Here is a 27,963-nt window from a genome sequence, read left to right on the forward strand (position 1 = left end):
TTGACACAAAAGGGTAGCTTAGGTTAGCGGTGAAGTGGTAGAAAGGACTTCAGGCCAAAACTTAAACCAGATTGACTCCTACCTCTTTCAAGCTCAAAGCTGCTTCTGTCATCCATCCAACCCCTCCCCCAACCCAACAGGTACCCAAATTACCTTGCCCATGAAATGAATATTCTTCCAGGACTCAGGTGTGAAGTGATAACCCATCTGAAGGAGAGAGATAATGTAGGCTCCGGAAAAGCAATATTCACTCAGGTACTTCTCCTTCGCTTCACGAAAATGTATCTTCAGCTGGAAGTGAAGTGAAGGACGTATCATACTTGTACAACAAGCACCTCTCTGTAACCTCTTTTTCAGTTGGTGAAAAGGGGAAAGCCCCAGCTCACACAGACCTGAGAGTTGGCCTCCCCAGAGGGCTCTGGGGATGGTGCGCAGTGGGTGCAGGGGTGTATAGTTTAGGGCCTGTTTGAGGAACTTTTCCTCCTCAGGGTTCCATGAGATATATTAATAAGTACTACAGGAAAAAAGTCATTTCTGTTGTCCAGCAGGTCAGAAACATGGAATTGTAGTATACCTTTTCATCCCTTGTGAAACTTGAGTTTCACAATCAGATTAGCATGTTAATGGTGTGAGAAACCTTGCATGACAAATCCATTAATTTTGTTTCATCACTTTTCTATATGCTCTTGACCAGAACCTTTGGTTCAGAGTCTCTAAGCATCTTAAGGAAACGGTGTCATAAAAAGCCACTCAGTTTCATCTCTGGACTAGCAGCATCAGCATCTCCTAGCAGCTGGTTAGTCCTCACCCAGAACCACCAATGCAGAATGTGATCACATACACAGTGAAGTTTGAGAAACAGCTCTGGAACACAGTTTAGGAAGCATTTCGCTCAGGACTGCTTAAATTTTCAACATCTCACCTGTCCTCTGTCCTTACCTCACCTTTTTTTTTTTTTTTTTTTTTGGCATCATGCAAGGGGGTCTTGAGTCCTTAATGTGTTTACTTACCCTATTCCTAAGTGAAGATGTTAAGGGCTGCTTGCCAGCCCTTGCCTTTATCTCTCCTAGCTGTTGGAAATATATATGCCCAGATGCCCACAGCTTGCTCTGCTCCTCTCCTTCCCCCAATTAGAGGGCAACAGGCCATGACATCTGTAATTTAGCCCAGAGTTCTTCCTGTTACCCCATTCCTCAGTCCTTGAGATAGTCCCTCCTAGACAACCTAGGCAGAGAGAACTAATACTGGGGGTACCAAAAAAAAAATGTATCCACATGACTTGTAGTCATCTTTTGTTATTGGTGTATATTGAGTATTACAATTTTAATACAGTTTTTTCCTTTCTTAAAATGTGTATACATTTTTTTGGCACCCTCTATATTTGTTAAGCATATATCATGTACTAGGAATTACGCTAGATATTTTATATGTAGGCCCTTTTGGCTGCCTGCCCACCCCAGTTTTGCCCAGATTTCTCTCCCATCACAAGGACCATCCCATCTCTAAACCCTAACTACTAGCTAGTGTTTCTCACTTGGCTCCTGCCAGCCCTCAGTCTCTGGAAGGCTAAGTCCACACCTCACCTGCCTTGTCCTGCTCTGATAGAATTCTCTGAGTGACCCAGCTTGGAACCTGTCTTTTGATCACAGCCCTTGAAATTAATCTTTGATCAACTCCTCTGCATCTGACGTTCTCCTGAGAACTTGGTGTGACATCAATTGACTTTGTCCAGTTCCCTACCCTTTTCTTTTGATAACTGCCTCTGCTTTTCCTTTGTGGAAAGACTTCTCCCTTTGATGTAGTCTTGGCAGACTTGTCAAAAAAACTATAGGACACAGAATTCCAAGAATCCACTGCTACAACCCCATAGGTTCTTGAAGGCTGGCCTATCTGTTGGGGGGATGCCATTTTGGCCTAGTTTCCCTGAATTCTTCAACATTCCTATCCCTCTCCTTCTGGGAAGCTGTACATTGGCTATGCAGTCTAACCTGCTGAGGGTTAATTATGCTAGCAGCCAACAATATAGAAACCAACGGCATCTACCTGGTTTATCAGTCCAGAATTAATCATTTTTTTCAATCACAGTTGACATGCAATATTATATTAGTTTCAGGTGTACACAGTGGTTAGACATTTATGTAACTTATAAAGTGATCACCCCGATAAATCTAATACCCACCTGACACCATACGTAGTTATTACAATATTACTATATTCTCTATGCTGTACTTTACACCCTGTGACTATTTTATAACTACCAATTTGTATTTCTTAATCCCTTCACCTTTTTTACCTCAGAATTTCTCATGTTAATGCTTGTGGACTTGGTACTATGTGCTCTCCCAGTGGGGCCATGGTTCGCCCTCCTTTACATTTTATTTCCCCTGCCAAAGCAGGGACGGGCAGCACAATTATAGTATGTATAAAGCATCTGCCCACTTTTCAGCACATAATATAATAAAGAGTCGTTAATTCTCTGTCTGCCAACGGTGTCTAGAAGGGACATTCCCCAACAGTCATACTGGGATAGCAGTCTTTCCTCATGTTGAGGTTGTCAGGAAAAGAAGAAAAGAATCACCCTATAACAGGGTACTTGACAAAACTATGCTTTCCATACGGATGGACAATGCAGTTGAAAAAATGAACACTAGGTCATAACACCCATCTCAACATTCTAGCTGTAGGTGAGAGTCTGGGTCCAACCTGCAGCTCCCCCTTCCCTCCCCCCCCCTCCGCTCCCACACGCACATACACACTTCCTCCTCCCCGATACCTCCCCCTCCAAATGTTTCAGAATTTCTCCCAAATGCAGGCCTTTCTGAGCTTATTTCCAGGGTTCTCTGAGCAATTCCTCATGTGATGTATCTGAGCAGACCTACAGGTCTGCACACTGTAAGATTCCCAACCTAATGTATTCTGATGAAATAAAAAAGTAGATGAGGGTAAGGAAGGAAAATCTGACAGCTTTCACTCTGAACCAGAAGTAATTTTTTTTTTCCCAAAGAGCAGCCTGAATCTACTTCCTCAGAAGCCACACGTAGGCCTGATCTCAAGTTCCCTTAACTCCAAGATGCCCATCTTCCTCCACAGATTACCACCAACTGCAAAATACCTCCCGTAAGTGTCTTGTAAACTAGTGCTGAGGCATTGTCACGCAGGGCGGCCTGCGCGGTCTCTGGTCCCGCTCCCCACATAAGAACGCAGGATATGGCGAGGCCAAAAAGGAATACCCACCGAGCCATAGGTAGGGGAGTCATACCACTATACTCTCGCTGGCGGCTGGGTTGGAGAAACAGGAAACAGGAGCCACAATTCTCAACTCTAACTGTGCCGCTTGCAGGCTCAGCCACCATCTTCTTGCTAGCCCCCATTTTCTGCTAGCGTAGCCACAGCAGTTATATTAGTGGCCAGTGTCTCACTGGTTACAGCTGACAGCCAACTAGCCACAGCTGATGGCCATCCAATCACAGTTGATGGCCATTTACTACCAAGTGAGCACCTTTCCACGTGAGGCCGAGAGCTTGGAAACTGCTCTCTGGGACTCTGTCCCCACAGGCATATTTGAGGGGCTCTTTCCGAAAACCCTGTCTACCATTCCTTCATGTGTTAGACAAAATACTTCGGGAGAATTCCAAACCTCAAGGGCCCTTGCACAACCTTCCTTCTTATCAGTGCCAATGAGAACAGCATCAATTTTTAATTAATAGCATTTTTTCAGAATGAAAGCACCGTTCACTTTTGCAACTGTGTCAACTTAAAACAGCTGCTGTTTTGAACTATGTCTAGATGATCTGTCTTTTTTAACCAGAGTAGACCTCATACCTCTCTGCTTCCTGGAAAACTTTCATCAAATAGCACCAGATCTTGAATAACTCAGTGCCTCAGACAAGAAAAAATTTGTGCTCCAAATTTATGAATAAGTAGGAGGTATCTTGGACCTGGGCAGTAGAGAAAGGGTCTTACCGCAATGGTGTCTGTGGCAGATTCTGTGCATTGCCCATCTCCCTTGCTAATAAAACTCTGATTTGGGGGTTTGGAGAGGGGAGAGGGCAACAATGTGCCCGGTTCCAGGAAGCAGCTCATGATGGATCTGAAGCTCTGAGCCTGCACCCTGCTTTCCGAGCCAGTCCTAGCCAATGAGATATAAGAGAAACTGCTGAGGAGTTTCGGGAATAGTTTTCACTTTCCTGTGAAAAGAAACAGATGTATCTGGCTTTACCCTTCTTCTGACCTAGAACATGGCTGTGATCCCTGAAGCTAGATCTTGTGTCCATGAGGAAATAGGCATAACAACAGAACTGAAGCAGTAACAGCTGACATAGAGTCAAGCTACTGACTCCATGCCCAACAGCTGCCTACTGCCAGACTTCGTATTAGTTAAGAAAAATAAGACCCTTTTTGTTTAAGCCATTGTATGCTAAGTTATCAAGGAATGCCTATGAACTCATTCCTAACTGAGTGCCCCATTTGGGTTTCTCTAACATGTGCTGGATGTTGATCAAATTAGCACAACTTGAAGGGCAGACTCACATCCTCCGTGCTGTCAAGGGCACACAGCCACGGTAACAGCTGCTATTTCTAGTCACTTACCTCTTCCCAAGGCCGAGAGCAGAACTCTTGTACTGTGTCAATCACCTTTTCCTGAGAGGGGGGTTCCTCTGACGTAAGGTTTAAAAACTTCATCACATAGTAATAAGCTGAAAATGCCTGCAAGGGAAAAATGCAGTTTTGCACTGTGTCCAACACAAGAGAGACACCGACTCACTTTCCAGAAGGCCGTACCCCTCGTGAAGGTGCCTAGAAATCTCTGTTGAGTAAGTTAATGGGATTTTTGGTACTTCAGATCCTGGAAGAGGAGTCACTTTGCTGCTGATATGCATTTCTGAACTGCTGGTAGCTATTATAGTTTTCTCTATCATTTTAATGAGAGCGCCAGGAGAGATGGGAGAAAGAAAGATGGGGAAAAGAGAAGAGAGAGGAAGAGTTTACAAAAATCCCATCTTTAAAAACTATTCTATGTGGCTTTTTAATAAATAAAAACTGAAAAATTCTATACAAAGGTATTAAGAGTTATCTCTGAATGGCAATTATAAAGTGTTTTTTTGTACTGCTTTCTTTTTTTCTTTTGAAGGTTTTTATTAAAAATACAGCTAACATAATAATATTACATTAGTTTCAGGGGTACACCATAGTTACTCAACATTTATATACCTAAGGCAGTGATCACCATGATAAGTCCAGCAACCATCTGACACCACACTACGCTATCACAATATTATTGACTATATTTCCTGTGCTGTACATTACATCCCCATGACTTATTTGCTTGGCTTGCACATGAGTTGGGTGGGGCAGGGTCCCAGCTGAGTCAGCAGGGTGGAGCAGTGGAGCTCACCAGGCCAATTAGATTCATATTTGGCCTGTGGGGGCGGGCTTAACATAGGAAAGATGGCGGCTGACTGCCCGCTGCACGGGAGAACCTCTCACTAGGAAAATGCCAACTGTCCGACAGCCCTCCCCTTGAAGCCATACTCCTCAGTCTGGCCCCAGTATATCTCCAAGGCCCCCTGAGTCATTGTCCCTCCGCTGGAGCCCAAGGTGAGTGCCTGTGAGTTAGTGAGCTGTTTAATAAGAGGACGTCTGGGTTTCCTGCAGCCTTCCATCCCACCCGAACAGTTGGAATCCCCTCTGTTTTTCACAGCCAGCCACATATTGTGGGGTCTCCTCTTTCCGGCACCAGTACTCCAGACTGGGGAGCCTGGTGTGGGGCTGGGGTTTCTCGCTCCTCCGGGGGGAGCCTTCGTGGCCGAGGTGTGTATCTTGATTCTCAACCACCAAGGGGAGGTTTGGGGGTTGTTCCATACCTCCACCCGTCGTACCAGTCTCATTGTGGCTTCCTTATATTTTTAGTTATAGGACTTCTGTTTGGCTAGACTTCAGATGGTTCTCCAGGTTGATTGTTCTATAATTCAGTTGTAATTTTAATGTGTTCATGGAAGGACACAGGCATAGTGTTTATCTACTCTGCCATCTTGGATCTGTCCTGTGTGCAGACACTTTTTAGTTTGATGTTCCACTTGTCTATTTTTGCTTTTGTTGGTTTGGGCTTTTGGTGTCATATCCATGAAATCATTGCTAAGACTAATGTCATGAAGCTTTTCCCGTGTTTTCTTCTAGGAATTTTATGGTTTATAGTTTCAGTCCATTTTGAGCTGACTTTCGTGTATGGTGTAAGATATAAGTCCAATTTCATTCTTTTACATGTGGATATACAGTTTTCCCAATACCATTTATTGAAGAGATTATCCTTTCGTCATTGTGTATTTTTGGCACCTTTGTCAAAAGTTAGTTGATCACATATGTGTGGATTTATTTCTGGGCTTTCTATTCTGATCCATTGGTCTATGCAGTCTGTCTTTATGCCAATACCATACTGTTTTAATTACTATTGCTTAATATATTTTGAAATCAGGAAGTGTACTTCCAGCTTTGTTCTTTTCTCAAGGTTGTTTTGGCTCTTCAGGGTCTTTTGTGATTCTGAATTTTATAATTGTATTTTCTATTTTAGTAAAAATGCCACTGGGATTTTGATGGGGATTGCATTGAATTTGTAGATAACTTTTGGTAGTATGGACATTTTAACAACACTAAGTCTTCCATGAACACTGGATGTCTTTCTATTTATCTTCTTTAATTTCTTTCATCTATACTTTGTAGTTTTTGGTGTACAAGTATTTCACCTCCTTCCTTGGTTTATTACTAAGAATTCTTTTTTATGTTATTGTAAATGGGATTGTTTTCCTAATTTCTTTTTCAGATAGTCTGTTGTTAATGTATAGAAATGCAGTTGATTTTTATATATTGATTTTGTATCCTGCGATTTCACTGAATTCATTTATTCTAACAGGTTTATTTTGTGTGTGTGAAGTCTTTAGGGTTTTCTTTATATAAGATCATGTCACCTGCACATAGGCAATTTTAGTTTTACCTTTATGATGTGTTGCCTTTTATTTCTTTTTTTTTTTTGCCTATTTGCTCTGGGGTGGACTTCCAGTAATATGTTGAGTGGAAGTGGTAAGAGTGGGTATCTTTGCCTTGTTCCTGATCTTAAAGGAAAATCTTTCAGTTTTCACCACTGAGTATGATGTTAGCTGTGTGTTTTTCATATATGGCTTTTATTGTGTTGAGGTAATTTCTTTCTATTCCTAGTTTGTTGAGAGTTTTTATCATAAAAGACTGTTGAATGTTGTCAAATTCTTTTTCTGTATCTGTTGAAATGATCTGATGTTTAGCCTTCATTCTATTAATATGGTGTATCACATTGATTTTTGTATGTTGAATCACTATTGCATTCCATGGAAAAATCCCACTTAGTTATGATATATGATCCTTTTAATGTGCTGTTGAATTCAGTTTGCTAATATTTTCTTGAGGACTTTGGTTGTTCAAAAGTGCGTTGTTTAATTTCCACATATTTGTGAATTTTCCAGTTTCCTCCTGCTATTGGTTTCTAGTTTCATTCCATTGTGGTTAGAAAAAAACACCTGATATGATTTCAGTCTTCTTGAATTTGTTAAGACTTGTTTTGTGACTTACTATGTGACCTAACTTAGATGTGCACTTGAGAAAAATGTATATTCTGATGCTGTTAGGTTGAATGTTCTGCATTTGTCTGTTAGATCAATTTGGTCTATAGTGTTGTTCAAATCTGCTGTTTCTTTCTTGATTTTCTGTCTGGTTGTTCAATCCATTATTTAAAGTGAGGTATTGAACTCTCCTGCTATTGTTGTATTGCTGTTTATTTCTCCCAGCAGTTCTGTCAATGTTTGCTTTAAATATTCAGGTGTTGTGATTTAGGGTGCACATATATTTTATAATTGTTGTATTTTCCTGGTGAATTGACCCTTTATCATTATATAATGTCCTTCTTAGTTTCTTATGACAATTACTTAAAGTCTATTTTGTATGATGTAAGTATAGCCACTTCTGCTTTCTTTTGATTGGTTGCCATTTGCATAGAATATCTTTTCCTATATCTTCACTTTTGGCCTATGTGTTTCCTTAAATCTAAAGTGAGTTTCTTATAGATAGCATATAGTTGGATCTTGTAGACAACATAGAATTGATTCTTTAAACTTTTTGTAATTAGTTTTTATAATTAGCATTATTAATTTTTATAATAAATATTTCCTTAAATTGTTATATTTAAAAAGACTGTCTGAAATTAATCTTAGAGCTCATTCTACCTGCAAAAGGCTTGATGAGTTAAGCACTTAGAGATTCTCTTGCTTTTGCTAAGGTGTCACATTTGCTTTTTAAATAAGTAAAAATTATTTTTCAAAAGGAGGAGGAGGAGGAACAAACAGAAAATTTTACTAAAAGTAGGTAAATTTAGCAAAATATTAAGCCTTCAATGTAATACATAGCAATCAAGTAAGCAGGGCCTCCTAGTCCATGCCACCCCATTCCCCCAAAGCTTTGCATGCTATAGGCTCTTGAAAAATTTTTCCTGATATTCAGAAGCTTCCCATTAGCATCTCATAATCCTGCTGTTACTCATTTCTCAAAATATGAAAGTTGCCCTCTTCATTTCTTTTCCTTCAAAATAGGTAACCCGTGTTTATTGTATAGAATTTAATTATTACCAGTTAAAAATGAAGGTCTCTCCTTAATCTAACCATCCCCTAGAGAAAAACACACTTAACGATGTACTGTTTAATAACTTCAGCAAATATATACAAAGGTCAGACAATGAAGTTTGTGAACTTTCTACCATGTGCTTACCACTGTGTAAGTGCACGGTGGAAAGTTTGCCAACTTTGTATGTAAAATATTAAAATTTATTTTTACCTAAAAGTGATCATACTAGATACAATCTTTTTTTATAATCCTGCTTTGTTTCACTTGATTATAATACATCATGGGTAAGTTCCTACCTTACTTATTTAAGTGACTATAAAAGGTTACTATGTATGGACCTATCATAATTTATTTAAATAATCCCATATTCATGAGTTTTTAGGCTTTCTAATTTTTCACTGTTATAAATATGCCACAATGTACTTGCATTTTTGTACCTTTGCCTTGGGATAATTTATTGGGATAAAATGTTTGATCAGAAGGTAAACATATTTTATAAGTGGAAATATCCACTAAAAGACATGAAAAAATGTTCAAAATAGCCCCTAATTGCAAACAACTCAAATATCCATTAACTATAGAATGACTAGATAAACTTCAGTGTATTCACGCAAAGGAATACTACATTGCAATGAAAGAATAAACTACTGTTCCATGCAACAACATAGATAAATCTCAGACAATACTGAATGAATGAAGTCAGGAAAAAAAGTACACACTGATTTCAAGAATTGGCAACACTAATCTAGGTGATAGATGTTAGAGTAGTGGTTGTCTTTGGAAGTGGGATTATCAACTGGGAAAGTGTACAAGGGAGCTTTTTAGGGTGTTGGGAATGTTCTATATCTTCATCTAGATGATGGGTTCATAGGTGTATCCCTTAAAAACTATCAAGCTGTGGCCTTGCAATGTGCACACTTGGGGATGTAAAATATAGCGTAGGGAATATAGTCAATAATATTGTAATAACTATATATGGTGACAGATGGGTACTAGATTTATCGGGTGACCACCTCGTAAGTTATATAAATGTCTAATCACTATGTTGTACACCTGAAACTAATATAAGATTGTAACTGAAAAATAAAAAATTATTTTTAAGATATGCACATTTTACTGACGTTACGTTAGACCTCAATTTTAAAAATGGAGGTGAACATATTTTAAATATCCATACATATCTTGTCAGATTCTCTTTCAAAAGGTTGGGTCACTTTACAACTGTAGGGGGTAATTTTTTTTTTTTACCCTAGAGCTTAAAATACATTCTATTTTCTATGAGTCTCAGAAATGGTCATTACTCATGTATGCCCACCCAAACATTGTTATTCATTTCTTCCAAAGCCTGGAATTTTCTTTCCAAACCCTTGAACCATATCTTCATCCTCAGTCTTTTTAAAATCACCACCATTTTCCTGTACTACAGATATATGAGTTCATAGATTATAAATCTCAAAGTCATCTAAAGATCAAAAAGATTGTCTTTAAGCTTGGGGAAAAGCTTCTAGAATATGAGAGGCAAGTCTCCTGCCTGGTCCCCGTGGGAACCCACTGAACTACTTGCAGGTCTCTGAACGTGCTTCATTATTTCCCACCTCCACGCGTCTGTGAATGCTGGTCCTCTCCCTAGAATATTCCAAATACTCAAGTTATTTTACTGAGAATATGCAATATTCTGGCAGGCCCAGAAATGAGAAAATACACTGTCCCTGTCTTCTAGGGCCACAGGACATAGTGGGGAGACAGAAATGTCGCCCTGTAAGGACTACACATTCTTGCCGAAATTTGTGCATTTAACCTACGTAGAAATGCAATGCATGCATTCCTGTTCTGTTTAATTGAGTTGGTTTCAGTACAGCAGTCTGTCCTCTCACGATTTTTTTCTTGCTTTTGTGACATCAATTACCCACCTTCCTCCCTGCTCCTTCAACTTCGGAGTATCTCCCAGGGAGCCCTGTGTCCACTCTGACACGGCTTCTGAAACTGTACTCATTAAAATCACCAGTAAGCTCCTAACTGCCAAAATCAATAGCCCTATTTTTTCATACCACCTCTTCTTTGACTTTTCACGGCATGTCATTCATTCATTCATTCAACAAATATTTACTGAATACCAACTGTTCTAAGCAGTGATCAAAACAGATGAAAATCCCTGCCCTCTTGGGGAAGGCAGCAGAACTCCAACAAATAACATGGTATGATGGATGGTACCAAGGGCTATAAAAATAAAGCCTTTTGTTACAGATCCCACATACATAGAGCCTTTATGCACATTAGAGAAGCCCGCAAAGAAGGCATAGTTCATTTATAATTTCTTCCAGACCAGATGCAATTTATTTCGGGGTCATTTTTATCATGAGAACTGTTGCCTGGTAATGTAACTGACATTCCACCTTTATCAGGTTACCAGGGAAACAAATCCAGAAAGTTAACCTAGAGCCAAATTTATCCATAAAGGAAGAAGAAGGGTTTGTTAAATCATTTTCCAAAGATCAAATCAAAAACATATTGAAAGTACTTTGGAAAAAAGATTCAGTTAGACATTTATAGTCATAGAAGGAACAGGAATTACAGTCTCAAGATTCGGCCTCCAAACTAACCACTTGATATGTTCCCCTACCCCCCATTCTAACTTGATTACTCATTTTAACTTGCTTTACTAATCTGTATCATCAGATCTGAGGTGGGCTCTGCCCTGGGAGGAAGCATTTTAGAGACAGGAGTACAATTACAGGGTCACTTGTCTCTGGCATAGGTGTCTATAATTGCTTCCCATACTTCAAAATAGGCTTGACCTCTGACACTTGGGTGGCATTCACTCCATGCCACTGCCCTGCTTGGGCTCATAGTTCTACTTTAATCTCTAGTTTCTATGTAGTTTTTGTTCTAGATTAAGGGCTGTAATGTGGAGTTCCTAGGTTCACCTCAAGGGATCATGATATGATGTGTTTTAAATTGTACACAAATATTTCGGCATACCTTTATATGTTCATTTTCCTGCTTCGAAGATCCTTAGCTTTCATCACATTCTTCAAAGAGTCTTGCAATCCTTTCAAGAGTTAAGAATGACCCATCTATTGAGGATATTTATGCTAAGTGAAATAAGTCAGTCACAAGGGGACAAATATTATATGATTCCACTTATATGAGGTACCTGGAATAGTCAAATTCATAGCAACAGAAAGTAGAATGATGGTTGCAAGGGGTTGAGGGGAAAAAGGACCAGGGAATTAGTGTTTTGTCTAATGGGAGGAGTTTCTGTTTTGGAAGATGAAAAAGTTCTAGAGACAGATGGTGGTGATGGTTGCACAGTAATGTAAATGTACTAATTCTACAGAACTGTGCACTTAAAAGTAGTTAAAATGGTAAATTTCCAATTATGTATATTTTACCACACACATACACACACACACACACTCACACACTCACACACACAAAGAATGATTGGTCTAGACAGCCTCAGTATTTTGCTCTAGCTGTTGTCTTGACTCTGCAGGTTATGATTGAGAGCCCTCTTTCAAAATAGAGTCAAATAACAATATGCAATCATGGACTAATACTATTATATAAGGAATGGAAATTAAAATAAATATGGCCTTCTGTTTAACACCTGAAACAAATTTGAATATTTGAAATCCCCTCTCCTTTATATATTTTTTTAAATTTCTAAGATAATCATGTTACTTTTATATATATGTATACGTGTGTATACATACACACATATGTGTATACATACACATGTATGTATATGGGTACATATACATATATAAAAAATACACACACACACACACACACACACACACAATTTCTCTGTAGCATAGGCGAGACCAAGTCTTAGAATTAGAATCAAGTGTGAAACCTGCTGTCTGAGCTGGAAATGTACCATATTCATCTTTCTTTTTTAGGCAGTTGAGCTCTAGAATAAGACCATCTATTTCCTCTCCCCTCCAGCTCCAGGCCAGTTTATTCATATTATATTCATTTTCTTTTCTTTCCATCTACCTGTCAATCTCTTTTGAAAGTCTTCCATGTGCCAGGGCCTAAGTGGTAGTTTTCATGTCTGTATATGTTCTTCAGAAATCCACTTGGTTGGGTTTACTATCTAAGCTGGCCTCGGAAATCCCTTGGAAAAGTCTCTCCCAGAGTGGGATATTGCTTATACCAATATGCACTGGAATTGAACCCAGAAAAATAAAGTGATAATGGGATGGAACGATAGGGTTTAGTGTGAATTTTCCCCCCAGATTTACATATATTGTGTAATGAATAAGGAACTTTAACCTTATTCATAATGCTCCCACCTTTAATCCCAAGAATTATATTGAGTGACAGAAACTACCTTCTTCTTTTAATACCCCAGGAAGATACACTGTTCAAAACCAGATGGTTTACTAAGTGGCTGTGGTTCACCCCGTGGCAGTGGTAGGTGACTCTTTAAATATCTTTAAGAAAAAAGTCATCCTGATCCTACTCATGGGGTAGGACTTTGGAGATTCAATCCATCAGATGTTCTTTTGCCAGAACTGACCCAAAGGCAGCCCTTGCGGGAAATACTGGCTTGCTCTAGGAATTGCTGACTGTGCCTTTAGGTACAGATGGGATGCCCTCCCACTGAGGTCAAAATCTGTAATCAGCTCCCTAAATTCCAGATTAGGAATCAACTTTACTGTGTAAACCTTTACTTGACTGGTGTGTAGAACCTGTGGGTCCATATTTAAGCAACAGCTCAGAAGAGGAGCACTCTAGGCCATCTTCAGAGAACATAGCCTCAAAAAGTCAGCCCCTCATCTTCCGTCAATTGTTGGCTTAGATAATCAATATTTATGGAAGATGATTTGAACACTATGTCTCTCCCCTCTTCCAGCTACTCTGAATTCTTTCCTTCTATTGAGATGAATATCAAAAACCTATACCGCCTCAGTCCATCACAGAATTGCTATCACTTTTTAATATTATGCCTCTGCGTTAAAGTTGCTAAAAGAAATTTTAAATTGCAGTTTTAAAAAATACGATCAAAGACATTGTCTAATAAAATCTCCTTTGTCAGGGGTCAGCCTGGTGGCTCAGGTGGTTGGACCGCTGTGCTCCCAACACTGAGGTCACCAGTTCTATCCAGTGAGCTGTGCCCTCTACAGCTAAGATTATGAACAGCAGCTCTCCTTGGCGCTGCCATGAGCGTGAGCAGCCAGCAGCCACCTGCTGTGCTAGGTATAATGAAAATGATGTATCTGATTATGCTTTATTCCCCCCCGTGGCTACTAGGAAGCTCAGGGCTAAAAACACACACAAATGCACACATGAATATGTATGTACACATATATAAATACATTTTAATGTTCTGCAATGCCAGTTCCCTATTGAATTTGTTTATACCCTTTCTTGTTTATATAAGTGATACAATGTGATGTTTTTAAAAATTCCTAAATTACCACATAATTAATTCCCCACAGATGTTCCCTCTTTTTTTTTTTTTGGCGTTTCTAATTTGCCTGCAAATGGGATTCTGTCCAGCAACCAAAGCCACGGTGTAGCCAAACTGACAAGAGTAGTGACAGTTTTTAATACTCAACTTACAAACTAAGAATTATGTCATCGGGGCTGAATGCAGTTGTGGCGAAAATTCTAACTGTTTTTGTTGTGGCTAACTGGTTTTGGAAATAATGAAAATGCAACTGGGTTTTTGTGTTGCATATAGTTATATGCTTCAAGATGCAGGACTTTGCAGTGGGAACTTCCTGCAGGAGTGACAGCCTAGAATAAGACCTGTTAGGAGAAAGAACTAACCTTTATAAGGGCCCACCTGGTGCTACGATATGTTAGTTTTTCTTTCGCTGCTTCGTTATTTGCGGCCATATGCTGAGACTGGTGCTTACCCACTCATGAGAGCTAATTGTTAAAACTCCAGGAGTATTGTGATCCAGTTGATATCATGTTAATAGCTTAAAACAGGCCATTGTGGGAGTGCTTACACCATGCCAACTGGCAAACACTACAAATCAGACCCTCCGTTCCCAAAGGCCTGTTTGTTACGACACTCATCAGTCTACCTCTGCTTGTCTGGCTTATCGCTCATATCTAGCAAAGATATAGGTATTTCTGTCCTCATTTTATAAATGAGAAAACAGATTTTTAAAAATCTTTAGGATTTAGGGAGAAATTACAGAGGGGATGGAAAAAAAAATTCTAAACAGAAAGAAATTGCCAAAGCAGGAATAGAGGTATAGGTACAGTACTGATCCTGAGGGCTACGTTCAGAGAAGAAAGATCCTATTCAGAGGAAGGCAGTGAGCTAATCTAAGGAGACTGCCAAACTGAGATTCAGAAAGCTGTGAGAAGAACAATTTCTATGAGACTGAGGGACAAAACAAAACTTCCCCCTCCAGGGAAGTTCAAGGCTCTTCCACCCCTTCCCAACTCAGCCTCTCCCTACCTTGGTTGTAGGAATCACATTTAAAGGCAAGAAATTCCATCACCATGACCACCACTCAAGTAGGAAGCATTTACTCAAGCTTGAAGGCAAGAATTGGGCCATATTTCCCAGAAGGCAACACTTCCAGAAAAGTTAAAAAGTCAACAGCCAAGTGTATATTCCTTTTCCTTCAGACGTACTTCCCAGCAGTGACTGGAATGGAAAGAGCCCTTGGCTGTCCCCAGCATCCCTGGCCACCGTCCGTCCCTTTGTGGCACCCTCCTTTCTCTTCTAGTAGTTGGATCCAAGGCAAGGGCCTTGGCCTAAAAAAGCCCAACATGGGCACCCAATGCCAGCTCAACTATAGAGCATCTAGGTGAGGTTCTAGTTTGTTCTGAATTTGGGTTTAGAGCCAACCAGTAACCAAGTATTACTTTGCCAGTCATTTTCTTGCCATGTATTTCCCTCAGGAACCTTGCGGGGAGGGGAAGCTGTGGTCTGGGCAATGGTTCAGGTGAGCACAGATTACCTTGCCCATTGTTGTTTTCCCAGAGACCAAAGGATAACGAGCTCACATAGTTCATAAGTGGCAAAGCCAGGATTAAAACCAGGTATGATTACAGAGCCTATGCTCTCTCCAGGGAGCTCTTTCTGTGACATTGGGCTGGAACCAGAAATCTTGGGAGAAACTCTCCTTCTGGGGTTCTGGAGGAGAGTTAAACCTCCCTCCTCACATACTGATCTGTTTTCTGAAAAAAGGAGAGTGTGAAGGCAGACATTTCTCGGAATGATAGAATGCTATCTTAAGTGATTTGGTGAGATAATGTCTGTATAGTGCTTAGTCAATAAGTGGCACCAGACTGATGGTAGCAATACACTACTAAACTATGATGACGGTAATGCTTGGTCTCCAGGGCCAAAACATGAGTAAGCACATCAAGGGGCACTTCTTCCTCTGCTCAAATATTTTATTTTGGAGTTAACTAAGAAAGGAAGGAATTTGGAGTTGGGGTTCAAATAGTCCCCCAACTCTTCAAAATGTAATGAAAATGACGCTATCTTCAGTGTTTCCTAAGTTTCTATGTCCTAAATGTCTTTATAGAAGAAAACCTTAGTCAAGACATCTAACTGCTGTTTTCTCCTTCTCTGACATCTAAAAAGCCACCTTCTCAGATATGGCAGATCCTAATGGGTGCCTATCAACCAGCTAGCCCCCTTCTTCTGGCTCACAGATTCCTGATTTTACCCAGGTAGGAGAAAGCTATGTGCTCAGGAAAGACTCCCCAGTTCCAGAGCATAAACAATGATTAGTCTAAACCAACCATAGTAATCCATTCCCCTTTACCACAGATTGGTTTAGAGGTGTATGTTGCACCAAATTCTAGCCAATGGCATCTATAAAGATGTTTGTTGCACTTCTGCAAAATTGAACACAATTTTGCAGACGTGCAAGAGAAACTTCTTTTTTTTCCTGCTTTGGCTTTCCATGTAAAGACATAACACTTAAAGCATAGCTGCCATCTTAACACCATAAGAAGATAATGGAAAAGCTGATCCCAAATCCTCACATTATTAAGCCGAAGAACAAACCCTGATTTATTTACCTCAAGGCTTATTATCATGTGAAAGAACAATAAATCCTATTATATAAACTCTTTGTAGGCACACATTCTATAATTTCCAGCCCACATCATCCCAACCAATATACCTTATCATTTCACAAACTTACCCCAAATTGCCCGTGGAGTGGAGGCAAGAAAATACTATTGAAGGAACAGTGGGAGTAAGGGCAGTAACTGGTGTTGAAGAGTTTAAAGATGCTTTGCTGACATTGTTGAAAGTTTCCAGTGCCCTGGATTTTCAACTGCTGGAATGGAAGAGTCGTCTGAAATTTCCTGGTGCAGGGGCTGTCGCGGAGTTCACTTACATTTATGACCCTGTTGTATCCATGGTTAAAACATGGGTCCCTGAGGATTTCATCTGTACCCTGAATAGAAAAATCACTTGAAGGGGTCACATACAAATGCTCTGGGTACAAAAGCAGCTGTCTGACTTCATTCATGTGTAGGCATTGTACCACCTCCCAGCACTCAGCTCTGGCATCAGCATGCCTCTGACCCACCCTCTTCCGCCTTGGGAATAGTCACATTTGTATAACAGGCACCAGAAGTGGTATCAGATATAAATGAACTCTCTCTATTCACAGAAAGCTAATAGAGTTCAAGCTGGGCCCAGAAATGCCACGAATTTGGAATATTCCCTCATGCTCAGTTCTAATCACGTAAGTCAGAAGCAGATTCACAAGGAAAACTCTCAAAGCTCTCAAAATTCTGAGCCTGGTGTAGTTCTCCAGGAGTCGGCCTATGTCCCCACCCCCACCTCCAAGGAAAAAGTCAGAAGTGCCAAGAGCTGGAAATGCTTTAGATCATTTAAGCCAGTAGTATCCAAATGGGTTTTTAACCCACACCCAATGTGTTCCAGAGAAGATAGGGGACTACAGTGGATTAGAGGCTTAATGGAGCGTTGGGGCTCTGTAGGCATCTTTCAGCAGCCCCTTCTCCAGTGGTAGTCATCTTATGGACAGTGCTTCTGAGAACCAGAGTGCACTTTAGAGGAGAGCAGAGAACTGGTTGTCCTTTCAGTGGAGACAGGGAACATCTGGATGTGACATCCTTGCTCTGTGTTTGTTTATCAGGGTGTGTCTGGTACTCGCATGGTTTCGAGTATGTTTAACTTTTCTTCCCTTCAAAATGCAGAAAGCGTCTGGGGACAAGATTTGAAGTGTTAATCAATAAACTTCGTGTTTCCCCTGAAGTGTTTTCTTCTCCTCCTCTCCAGGTTGTTTCTAACAACTCTGTTTTCTGTGATTTGTAGGAAACGGAGATTAAAAAGTGATAAAGAGGTTATAAATTGCACACACCCTCCCCTGCAATAATACTCTGGCACGTAATTTTCATTGTCAACCCCACAGGAGTGAGAAGTGATTCCCCAAGAAAGGATCTGAGTCGTGTCCTTGGAGATAGTGCAGTAAACAAACATAGGAGGTGATGTCTGGATGGGAGGATTCATAAGGGTCTACCAGATGTACTTAGACTGTCTGAAAAGGTTTGGAAAGTACAGTAATCAACTTCAGATCAATTACTGAAGTAGAAAGAGAAAACAACAGGAGGTGGGGGCTGGCAGCCCAGATGTGGGGAAGGCAGGCCTGGATTCAGTTATACTTGCCTGAATGTCCTTGGCCAGTTTCTGCAAGAGAGCTTGATCCTTCCCGTAACACAAGAAGCTGTGTGTGTATACACTGTAGTCCTTGCCATATAGACGAAAGTACAGAGCATTCTGTGGAGACTCAACAGTTTGGTTTTGGGGCACAAAAGTGATTTGCGTAGAGGCTCCCCCGAGGTCTAAAGCTCCGTAAGTTTCTTGATTATCATTTTCATTTGGCATCAGGTTGAGCCACCTCAATTTCTGAAAGAGAGTACAGTTACCAGTGGTAGAAGCCTCTGGACATCCCCTTTTTCACACTATTTCTTGGACTCCGGGACTTCCTAATGTGAAGGAACAGGGGCATAAGTGTGACACAAAGCTCTCTAGTGGTTCCTGGATATACATCAAATCAACAGCAAGAAAAGAGGGGTTTCAAAGACATAGCTCAAACTGCAGCAATATAGAAGCAGTACAGTCAGTGTTTAAGAACTCAAGTTCAAATCCTCACTCTTTTGCTCATTAGCTGTGTAACCTTGGGCAGGATAATTAATCTTCTCTAGGCCTCAATTTGGGGCTCTAAACTGAGAGAACACCTCATACAGTTGTTCTGAAAATGAAATCATATAGCACACGAAAAGTGCTTAGCATAGCACAAGATACTTAGCATGAGGCAAATATCAGCTATTATTTTTAAGGATAGATTTTAAATTTTCGTTATGTCTCTCTGAAGTGAAGGTATGTCTTCCTTATTCTCCAATAGTAAAAGTTCTTGTAAGAGAATTATACCTCTGGTAACACTTGCAAGTGTGGGGGTCAATTAATTTGTTCATTCATCCATCATTCACTCTGGCTAGCAATCCAAGTATTGCCTGAGATAGCAACGGCGTTGGCTCCCAGGGAGTCACCCCCATGGGTGCTGTGAGATAATCACCTTGATGAATTTTCCCAGCAGATAGTTGATAGTAATCCAGCCATAGGCACCTTCTTCTGTGCCAGTGATGATTCTGGCACCCTGGAAGTTAAAGGGGTAGCTGTCGAGGCTCTGCTTCACCCTAGCCAGGACATTGTCCGCCAACCGTTCATTTTCTGCGCTACACAAAGGAAGAGCTGAGGTTACCAGTTTTGTTTTAATAACTACACCTACCCATTTCAGCCACAGCTTCCAGTCAGCTGTCCCAGGACGGGAATCATAACTCATTGGAATAAAGAAGAGAGATGGAGATACCCACACATGGCTGTCTGAGGGGCTGTCCTTTTGGGTGAGGTAGAACTATCTTTGGGCCCCCTCTTTCCAAATCCAAATCCTTCCAATCCCTGAATAGGCTGGTTTTCCTAAAATGCCATTTTCGTTGTTAGTCTCTGGATCCAAAAGATTATCAAAGTAATTAAATTTTAATTACTGTGGTGGTAGTTGCTGGGTATTGTTTGATCACCATGCCCAGAGCTAATGTGTGCTACATTAGCCATTGCTAGCGGCTCCTAGCTGGTTACAGACCAAGGTTCTGCTTGAAGTTCGTAATTAGGGCTCTCGTAGATGCCAGGTGGCAAATGTCCTGTGACAAATACTCAACTCCACTGGTGCCTGACTGGGAAAAAAATCCTTCTGATTAGTGCTTCAGTTCTTGGGTCTGAGACCTTCAGACCTAAAGGAGGAATCTTCCAGGAACTTTATAATGAATATGGGATGCAATTGCTTCCAAGATGTAAGCTACTCAACATTGAGAGCCTCTGGGTCAGAGGATGCTGCCTTCTAACTGGCATTAGACCCTTATGATCTCGCATCTGTATGACTTCCATTCCCTACCAACTGGCCTCTTTTCCCTAGTTTTCCTTTCCTCCAACCCACCTTCTCTACCAGTGTTACCAGTTGTTTAACATCATTTAATGGCTTTCCATTATGTCCCAGATAAACTCCAAACTCCCTAGCATGGCCTACAAGGCACTTTGTAATCCAGATCCTGCCTTTTCAGAATCCCACTCAGAATCCTGGCTCTACCATTACCAGATGTGTGACCTTGGATGAGTTACTTAACATTTATACGCCATAGCTTCCTTATTTGTTAACAATAGTTACTAATACCTCTTGCTTCATCGAGTTATTATGATTAAATTAAAGCACACTGATAAGAACATAGCACTGTGTTTTCCTGAAAATAAGACCTAGCCGGACAATCCTCTCTAATGCGTCTTTTGGAGCAAAAATTAATATAAGACCCAATCTTATTTTACTATAAGGCTGAGCATAATATAACATAATATATAATTAATATAATGTAATATAATGATATAATATAATATAATATAGTATAATAATAGTATAATGCCAGGTATAATATAATATAAGACTGGGTCTTATATTAATTTTTGCTCTAAAAGACGCATTAGAGCTGATTGTCCAGCTAGGTCTTATTTTCAGGGAAACACGGTAAGACATCAACAAATACAAGCTATTGTTGTTGTTGTTGTTGTTGTTATTATTATTTTACTATATGCACCCTGTGTTTTATCTACGCAGAACTATTTACAGTCTTCTGAACATGCCCCAGTCTTTCACACATTCCTGCCTTTGCACATCTATCAGAACACAGAGCTCCAGGAAGCCAGGGACTTTGTCCTCTTCACTGTATCCCCACCACTTAGAACAGTGCCTGACACACAATAGGTGCCAAAGAAACGTAGGTTATGGAACGCATGCTGTATGCTCTGCCTGTGACGCCCTCCCCCACCCTCCAGTTCATCCTTCATGATTCAGCTCACATGTCCCCTCCTCTGGCAAATCCTCCTGACCTCCTCCCATTCTGGGCAAGACAAAGTGTGCTCCTTCCTGTAGCAGCTCTGCGCATTCCTCTATTAAAAAATTGATCACCCTGTATTGAAACTCTGATCTCCTTGAGGGCTGAAATCACCTACTTCCATATCCTGGGACAGAGTAGGAGGTCAGTGCACAATGAATGAATGAATGCATGAATGAATGCATAAACGAACAAACAAATGAATAATGCACACAAGAACTAAGTAGTGACCAAGAAAATGTGCTAGTTGTGACTATTTGTGTCTTGTGACATCTGTGAGTCTCCCCTGATCTGGGGCTAAATCTGTAGCCCCAAATCGCAGAATATGTAGGCTCTTCCTTTCTCTCGCCCCCATGAATTCCTTGTGGGGAAAAGGACAAGAGGGCTTTTTAAAACATACTTAACCTCCCAAAGTTACACATACTAAGAGTTTGGGAGTTTGACCCACTCACTGAGATTTTCTTTCTTAGGTGTAGACATTTAGGATATTCGGAATTTGGGGTGTTAGGGAAGTGTGGCCCTCTCTTCCATGACTTCAGAGGCTCCTGCGCTGCCAGACCTAACTCCCAGCAGCTCTTGGTCCCTACGTGCTGCTATACCTGAGCAACCGCATGCCTGCCGTGGCTCCCAGGTAGACAGGGGTCTCTTGGTGCCGGGACTTTGGAATCACTTGCCTGGCTTTTTCCATGCAGTCAGTCAGATAAGTGCCTATTTCATCTAATTTATGAGCATATTTTGAGATTCCAGGACCTAAGAAAAGATGTAGAAGCAGATGACAATAGTTTTTAAAAGTATAGAATATACCTTGGTAATATTACAGCAAAATACTTGTGTCTTTTGATAAAATTCAAGAATACAATTTCTTGATGTGATATATATTAGTTTGCTGTGCTTAGAGGGTAATCACTGAACCAACATAATAACCTTGGTAGGACTTATTTTCAGACCTCGGGCTGGGTCTGTCTGCTGTTCAATAATTTTGCCACTGGATGGTGCAATTTTCACATTCAAGTGCATAACCTTCCTAACAGGTTCTCTCAGATTTTAATGAGAATCTTATAAATAGATACTCTATGGAGCTACCTTTTTATATTTCTTCCACAAAGGTATAATTAACAATAATTCCTGGGAGATATAAAAGGAGAAAGATGACATTTAAAAACGAAAATTAAAATAAGCACCAGGCACATTGGCTTTTACTGAAAAGACAGGAACTGCTACTAACCAGCTATGTGATGATGGACAGTCCCCTAAAATTTCTGAAGCAAGCTTCCTCGTTTGTCAGAAGAAATAGGAATAGAATCCACATCTCCTCAGTGATTTTTCCACTCTGATATCCTGCCTCCCTAGTAAAACTGTTTTTCCAGTTTTAAAACAAAACTAATTTTTGCTATGGAGAAGATTAGAGCCAAGATTACTTAATTTTTTTTTGAAATTAACACTTAACAATTTCTGTTCACTTTAAGATAAACATCTACACTGTCAATGCTTTATAGTGAGGATTTGGTTTAAAGATAATTATCCAGATATGTTATCCATATCATTCACAGGTTTTTAAACAGCCTGGTTACTTAACTGTAATGAGAAAAAATCACCTTAAATTTATAGCTGTTTTAATTCAAAAAGCCTGGTCTTCAAGAATGGGTGGGGCCCAGCATCTGTGCCTTAATAAACCCTCCCTGTGGCTCTGAAGCCAACTCAAATTGGAGAATCACTGGCTAAGACACAGGTTTGAAGTTGAATAGATCTCTGTTTGAATCTCAGTTCCATCACTTACTAGCTCAAGCAAACTTAAGCAAGTGGCGTAATGTCTCTCAACCTCAGTGCCCTCATTTAAGAAAAAAAGGAGTAATAATATCTCAAAGGGAGATCATGAAGATGAAATGGAACATTTTTTGTACTTAGGTTGGTGCATGACACACAGAAGTGTCCCGTTGATGGGAGTTACTATTACTCAATTAGTTTTAAGTTTGCTTATGTTTCAAGGGCTTGATCATTAAGGACTGATTTCAATATTATTTTTGTAATGATAAAATAACAATAGCATCTCCACTATGTTCTTCACTTGTTTTGTTTTTTTTCATGTGTTCCACTTGGCCATGTAACTCTCATATCCCACTGTCCACCCTGCCCTTTTTCTTCATCTTACCTTGTACCTGGCACTCTTCTATCTGATTCACCACGCCTGTGTCATTCTCCTTTTCTGCTGGCCATTCATAGATGTACAAAGTTGTGTGAGAAGAGCCTGCATCCAGCACAATCCCATACTGAGGGAAAAACAAACCAAGAACTTAATCAGCATTACATTGTTCTTTTCCATTTCAGCTTGCAACAGAAAAAACGACAAAGACAGGGCTTTCCAGAAACAGGAGAGAAAGTATTTTAGTTCAAGAGGAATGTGCAGGGCAGGGGTGGGGGGTGCGTCTGGAGTTGCCCCCGATCACGAGATCTACCCAAACACTAACCACTCTAGCACAGTGGCTCTCAATGCTGGTTACACATCAGAAATTTCCAGGCCTTATGGAGGGTGGGGTCTGAGCATCAGTGTTTAGAAGCTTCTTAGGTGATTCTGAGCCAAAATTCAGACCATAGGCTAAAGTGGTTGAGACAATATGGAGGGAACAGAAAGCCATTAATTTAGTAGTTCCCAAACGTCTATCCTCAAAATCATTAGAATCACCTGGAGAGCTTCAACGGCTACTGATGCCTATGTCCCTCCCCCAGACATTTAAGTTAATTGGTCTGGGCTTTAGGAGACAAGGAAAATACTAAACTTGCTTTTTAACTATAAATTGTATTCCGTAAGTTTTAAGAGATATGTACTTTAACTTCATGTTTGGGGCTCTTAAGAGTAAGGAGATCCCCTGGATAAGCCCAGTGCCCATTTGGCACCTGCCACAATCTAGAATAATATTGTTATGTCAACTGTAAGTAAGTATATTACATATATGTATTTATATATAGTCATGGGAGGTGGAGCATAGCATGAGGAAGTAGCCAATGGTATTGTAACAATTAATATAAGACCTCAGAGGGGTAGTAGCTTGGGGGAGGATTAGCACTTTGTGAGGGGTGTAAATGTCTAACTATTATGTTGCTTTGTACACCTGAGACTTAAAAAAAAAGTAAGGGGAGCTGAAAGGAAGAATACAGGAAGAAAGAATATGGAGGGGAAAGGGAAAAAAGACAGCATGAGGAAGAACTAGATGATCAGAGGAGAATGGAGAAGAACAAAGTCCCCACCTCACATTTCATGAGTATGAATGTACCAGGCAGGTGGTATATGAAGCATTTTATAAGAATTATCTGACTTAACCCTCAGAACAGTGCTGTAAGTTAGGTACTATTTTTATCCCCTCTGCATAGGTGAGAAACTAAAATACAAAGAGGTTATGTAATTTACTCAAGGGACACAGTTAATAGGTGACAGAGCTTGGATTTGAATCAGACCTTATGTTCCTTACACAGAGAAATGTAGAAGCAAGGGCTAGGCAATAGTTTTCATATTCATGTCCCATTTAGGAGCTTTTAATGAAAGACAACTATAGCAAAGTATGTAAATCTTAGGTGTGCATCATAGCAAATGTTTGCATCTGTATAAACCACCACCAGTGTCAAGATACAGAACATTTTCTGGTTCCCAACAGGCTTCCTGGTGCCCCTCTCAGTCAGTTCCCCCCACAGGGAACTCCCATCTTGACTTCTATCACCATGGATGAATTTTGCCTGTTTTTAACCTGAAATAAACGGGCTGACATAGTGTGCCTCCTTTATGTGTAACTTCTTTCACTCTACACTGTGTCTCTAAGATGCATTCAAACTGTGTATTAGTAGTTCGTCCTTTCCGTTTCTGTAGAGTATTTCATTATATGCATATTCTGTATTTTTATCTACCCCACTGTTGATGCATATTTGGGTTATTCCCAGTTTGGGACTATTGGGAATGTAGCTGCCAGGAACATTCTTGTACATTTCATTTTGTGGACAAGAGCTCTCATTTCTTTGGGGGTATTTACTCAGGAGTAGACTGGAAAATGCCCATTTTCATCGATTAATATTTATCTTTGGTTATACCCCTGAGCTTAATCAAAAAAGATAAAAATACCATGATTGACTAACAATGTCTGCCATGGGCCTGTGAGAGGCACATGTACTTTTTATTTATCATTCCTATACTAGAGAGAAAAACGGAGGAAAGCAAACAGGGAGCAAAAGGAAGTGAAACAGAGGAAGCACTTCTAAAGTGTAAGCCAGCTACTCTCATCACACTTTGCTGCTCATTTGAGCTGTGGCATACCCGGCGTGCGCTGCCACTGGTAATGCGCAATTCAGCATTTGTTTTCTATATATCTCCTCATATTGCCTTATCACATGCTACAAACCTAAGGTCTTGCAGGGAGAGAGGAAGACAAGAATGAGGATTCAAGAGACCTCCCTGGACGACTGGGAATAGCTAGAAGTAGTCTGTTGAGGTGTCAAATTTTACTCCATTTCACCACAGACCAGGGGGTATCACTGCGGCATAAAATCCTTGCGCTCCACAGTGTTCTCTGCCTTATTACTCACGGGGTGGGGTGGGGGGAGAGGAGATGCTAATTGTAGGTGGTGACCGCTGTGAGCTGAGAGGGGTCTGACTGAGGTCTGGAGACTGAATCCGTGGGAAACCTGGAGTGGAGGAAGAGGCTCAAGGGTTACACAGGACAAAATGCTGTTGTTTCCTAGCAGGAACCCTGAAATCTTCCTGCCAGAAAATGTTCCAACCACAGCAGCATATGATAAAAGTTAGCAAGGCAGCAGCAACAAGCAGTCTTTATCTGGAATCAGGACGTTCTAGTCTGATTTTGTTGACATGAAAGTCACTCATCCAGTAGAACAAAGGAACCAGCATTGCTTCTACCAGGTGAGGTGGTTGAGAAATGAAAGCTTTTACTACCTTCCATTTGGCAAGTATTTGAGAAGAGGGTAGCAGGACTTTCACAGAGGAATTGAGGACATTTCACCTTGTGTATACAGCAGACTGGAATGCTAGCTGCCCTTGTGCCAAATGTTTTTGTCTTCTAAAATGGCTTGCAGAACAAAAAAACTGACATTGCTTGCTGCTTGAGGAACAGATAAAGCTGGATTGTTTGAAAATTTTTAGGTTGAGAATTTTAGGAGTTTGCCTCATTGTTACAAAACTGTCAGCATATTCACTCATTTTTCAAGCTGGCCCATTTTAGAGCTGGAAGTTCATTCCACCTAATCTTATTTTGTAGATGAGAAACTGTGTCCAGAACTATTCAAGGACTTGCCTGATAGATACAGGTAGTTAGTACCTTAGGAGAGCCATCTAGAACCCAGGTAGCCACCATCTTTTGTTCTCTTCACCACACCAGCATTTTCCAATGCATGTCCCAGAGAGCACTAAGCCTGCATGGATCTGGGCAAATAAACCTTCCCAGAAGTTTGGGGAATGCTGTGTGCTCTCTCCCCTTCCTGAGCTCATGAAACCTGAGAGGTAGTGAATGCTTCAGGGAAGTCTGACAGAAGGGAAACTCACTTAACCTTGTTTGAGCCGGTATCCCCCAGACTCAGTGACTACAGAATTCTGGTTTACATAAAATATCCTGCAGAAATGCTTTGAGAAATGCTGTGCCTTGCCAAGCTGTCACCTTATCAAATGTTTCTCTGTAGCTCATATATAAAACATTTCTAAAAGCTCTCATTAGCACGTCCTTCCCATTAAAGAAAAAGATGTGCATGCTGAGGAAGAGAGCTGATGTTTCCTTAATATTATTATTTCAATATTACTTTCTATTTTAAGAGTACTAACAGTTTCTTAAATAGTATCTTGAAAATGAAAGGAAAAGGAATTAAGACATTTAAGATTCCATGAACGAGACATCATTGTTATTTATGTTTCTTTCTTTGTAGGCTTTTTAAAATGTGTGGTGACTTTTATAGAGGTGTAATCTTACTACGCAGACAACTTAGTCCTAAGCTAGTTTCTGATCAGGCACATAATTTTACCATAACTGATCTTCACGAGCTATGCTGAGTGAACAGAAGCAGTGGTCTGGGGGGAAAATAGTGTCACAATGACGTGGCGTGGTTCATGGAGACACCAATGTAGGGGCCTTGGTGAAAACCTAGAGATCTGTGTGGCAACAGACCCTGAGCTCACAGGGACTGGAGGCCATGTGGAGGTTGGGGAGATCCCTCCTTAGGATGGAAATAATTCTACCTGCATAAATGTCATAGGCCCAGGCTTCTGGATAAGTCTCCCTAGATGCAGAAAGAAAGAGAAAACTGGAGCATCAGTTGACCTACTTCTATTCCTGGCTCTGCAGAAGTGGGATGTTTAACCCTGTCCTCTGAGTCTGCTCATTCAGAAAATACCCACCCTCACAGTGGCCTGTTCTCAGTTCCTCATGGGCCACTCAGCTTTCCTTTGAGAGCCCTTGCCCAGAAAGCCCTTCACCTGAAATCCCAGCGTTCTCTGACCTTCTCAGATTAGATTCTACTCTCCTAATCCATGTCTCAAAGTGCCTGTAGTTTTCTTCTAAAGACAGAATTTACCACAATATGTGATTACATACTTATGTGGCTATTTGATTAATGTCTATCTTCCCTATCAGACTGGAAGCTACATTAGGGCAGGTCTGTTTTGCTTACCATGGTATATGCAGCATCCACAATGGTACATTCTACTCTATGTTAGGTACAAAGAAGGAATTCAACAGACAATTGCTGAATCAAATGAATGAATGAAGGTGGTTAGAAGTAAACGGCTTTTAAACTTCTTCTAGTCCTAAAAGAGGTCAATATTCACAACCTCATGCAAAGTAGTGCCATTAGGGTTGAGTTCCACCACCACCACCACCGCCCAAAAACCCCATAAGCCAGGTAACATGGACAACAGTATGATAATTAACTTCT

General features: G+C 40.5%; 1 protein-coding gene across 1 annotated transcript in view; it reads right to left on the reverse strand.

Annotated features, from left to right (window-relative positions):
- The window catches only part of ENTPD1 (ectonucleoside triphosphate diphosphohydrolase 1), a 95,755-nt gene that overhangs the window by 4,040 nt on the left and 63,752 nt on the right, over positions 1 to 27,963 (reverse strand). The window contains exons 3-9 of the mRNA XM_019724764.3: positions 23,195 to 23,312; positions 21,645 to 21,795; positions 19,185 to 19,344; positions 18,275 to 18,514; positions 16,779 to 17,036; positions 4,591 to 4,707; positions 154 to 291 (exon numbers count right to left, since the gene is read on the reverse strand). Of these exons, the coding sequence (XP_019580323.3) occupies positions 154 to 291; positions 4,591 to 4,707; positions 16,779 to 17,036; positions 18,275 to 18,514; positions 19,185 to 19,344; positions 21,645 to 21,795; positions 23,195 to 23,312 (1,182 nt within the window). The remainder of the gene's footprint in view (positions 1 to 153; positions 292 to 4,590; positions 4,708 to 16,778; positions 17,037 to 18,274; positions 18,515 to 19,184; positions 19,345 to 21,644; positions 21,796 to 23,194; positions 23,313 to 27,963) is intronic.

Source organism: Rhinolophus sinicus, chromosome 15 (assembly GCF_057876585.1).
Source record: "Rhinolophus sinicus isolate RSI-liver-muscle chromosome 15, RSI-T2T, whole genome shotgun sequence".
NCBI classification, from domain to species: domain Eukaryota; kingdom Metazoa; phylum Chordata; class Mammalia; order Chiroptera; family Rhinolophidae; genus Rhinolophus; species Rhinolophus sinicus.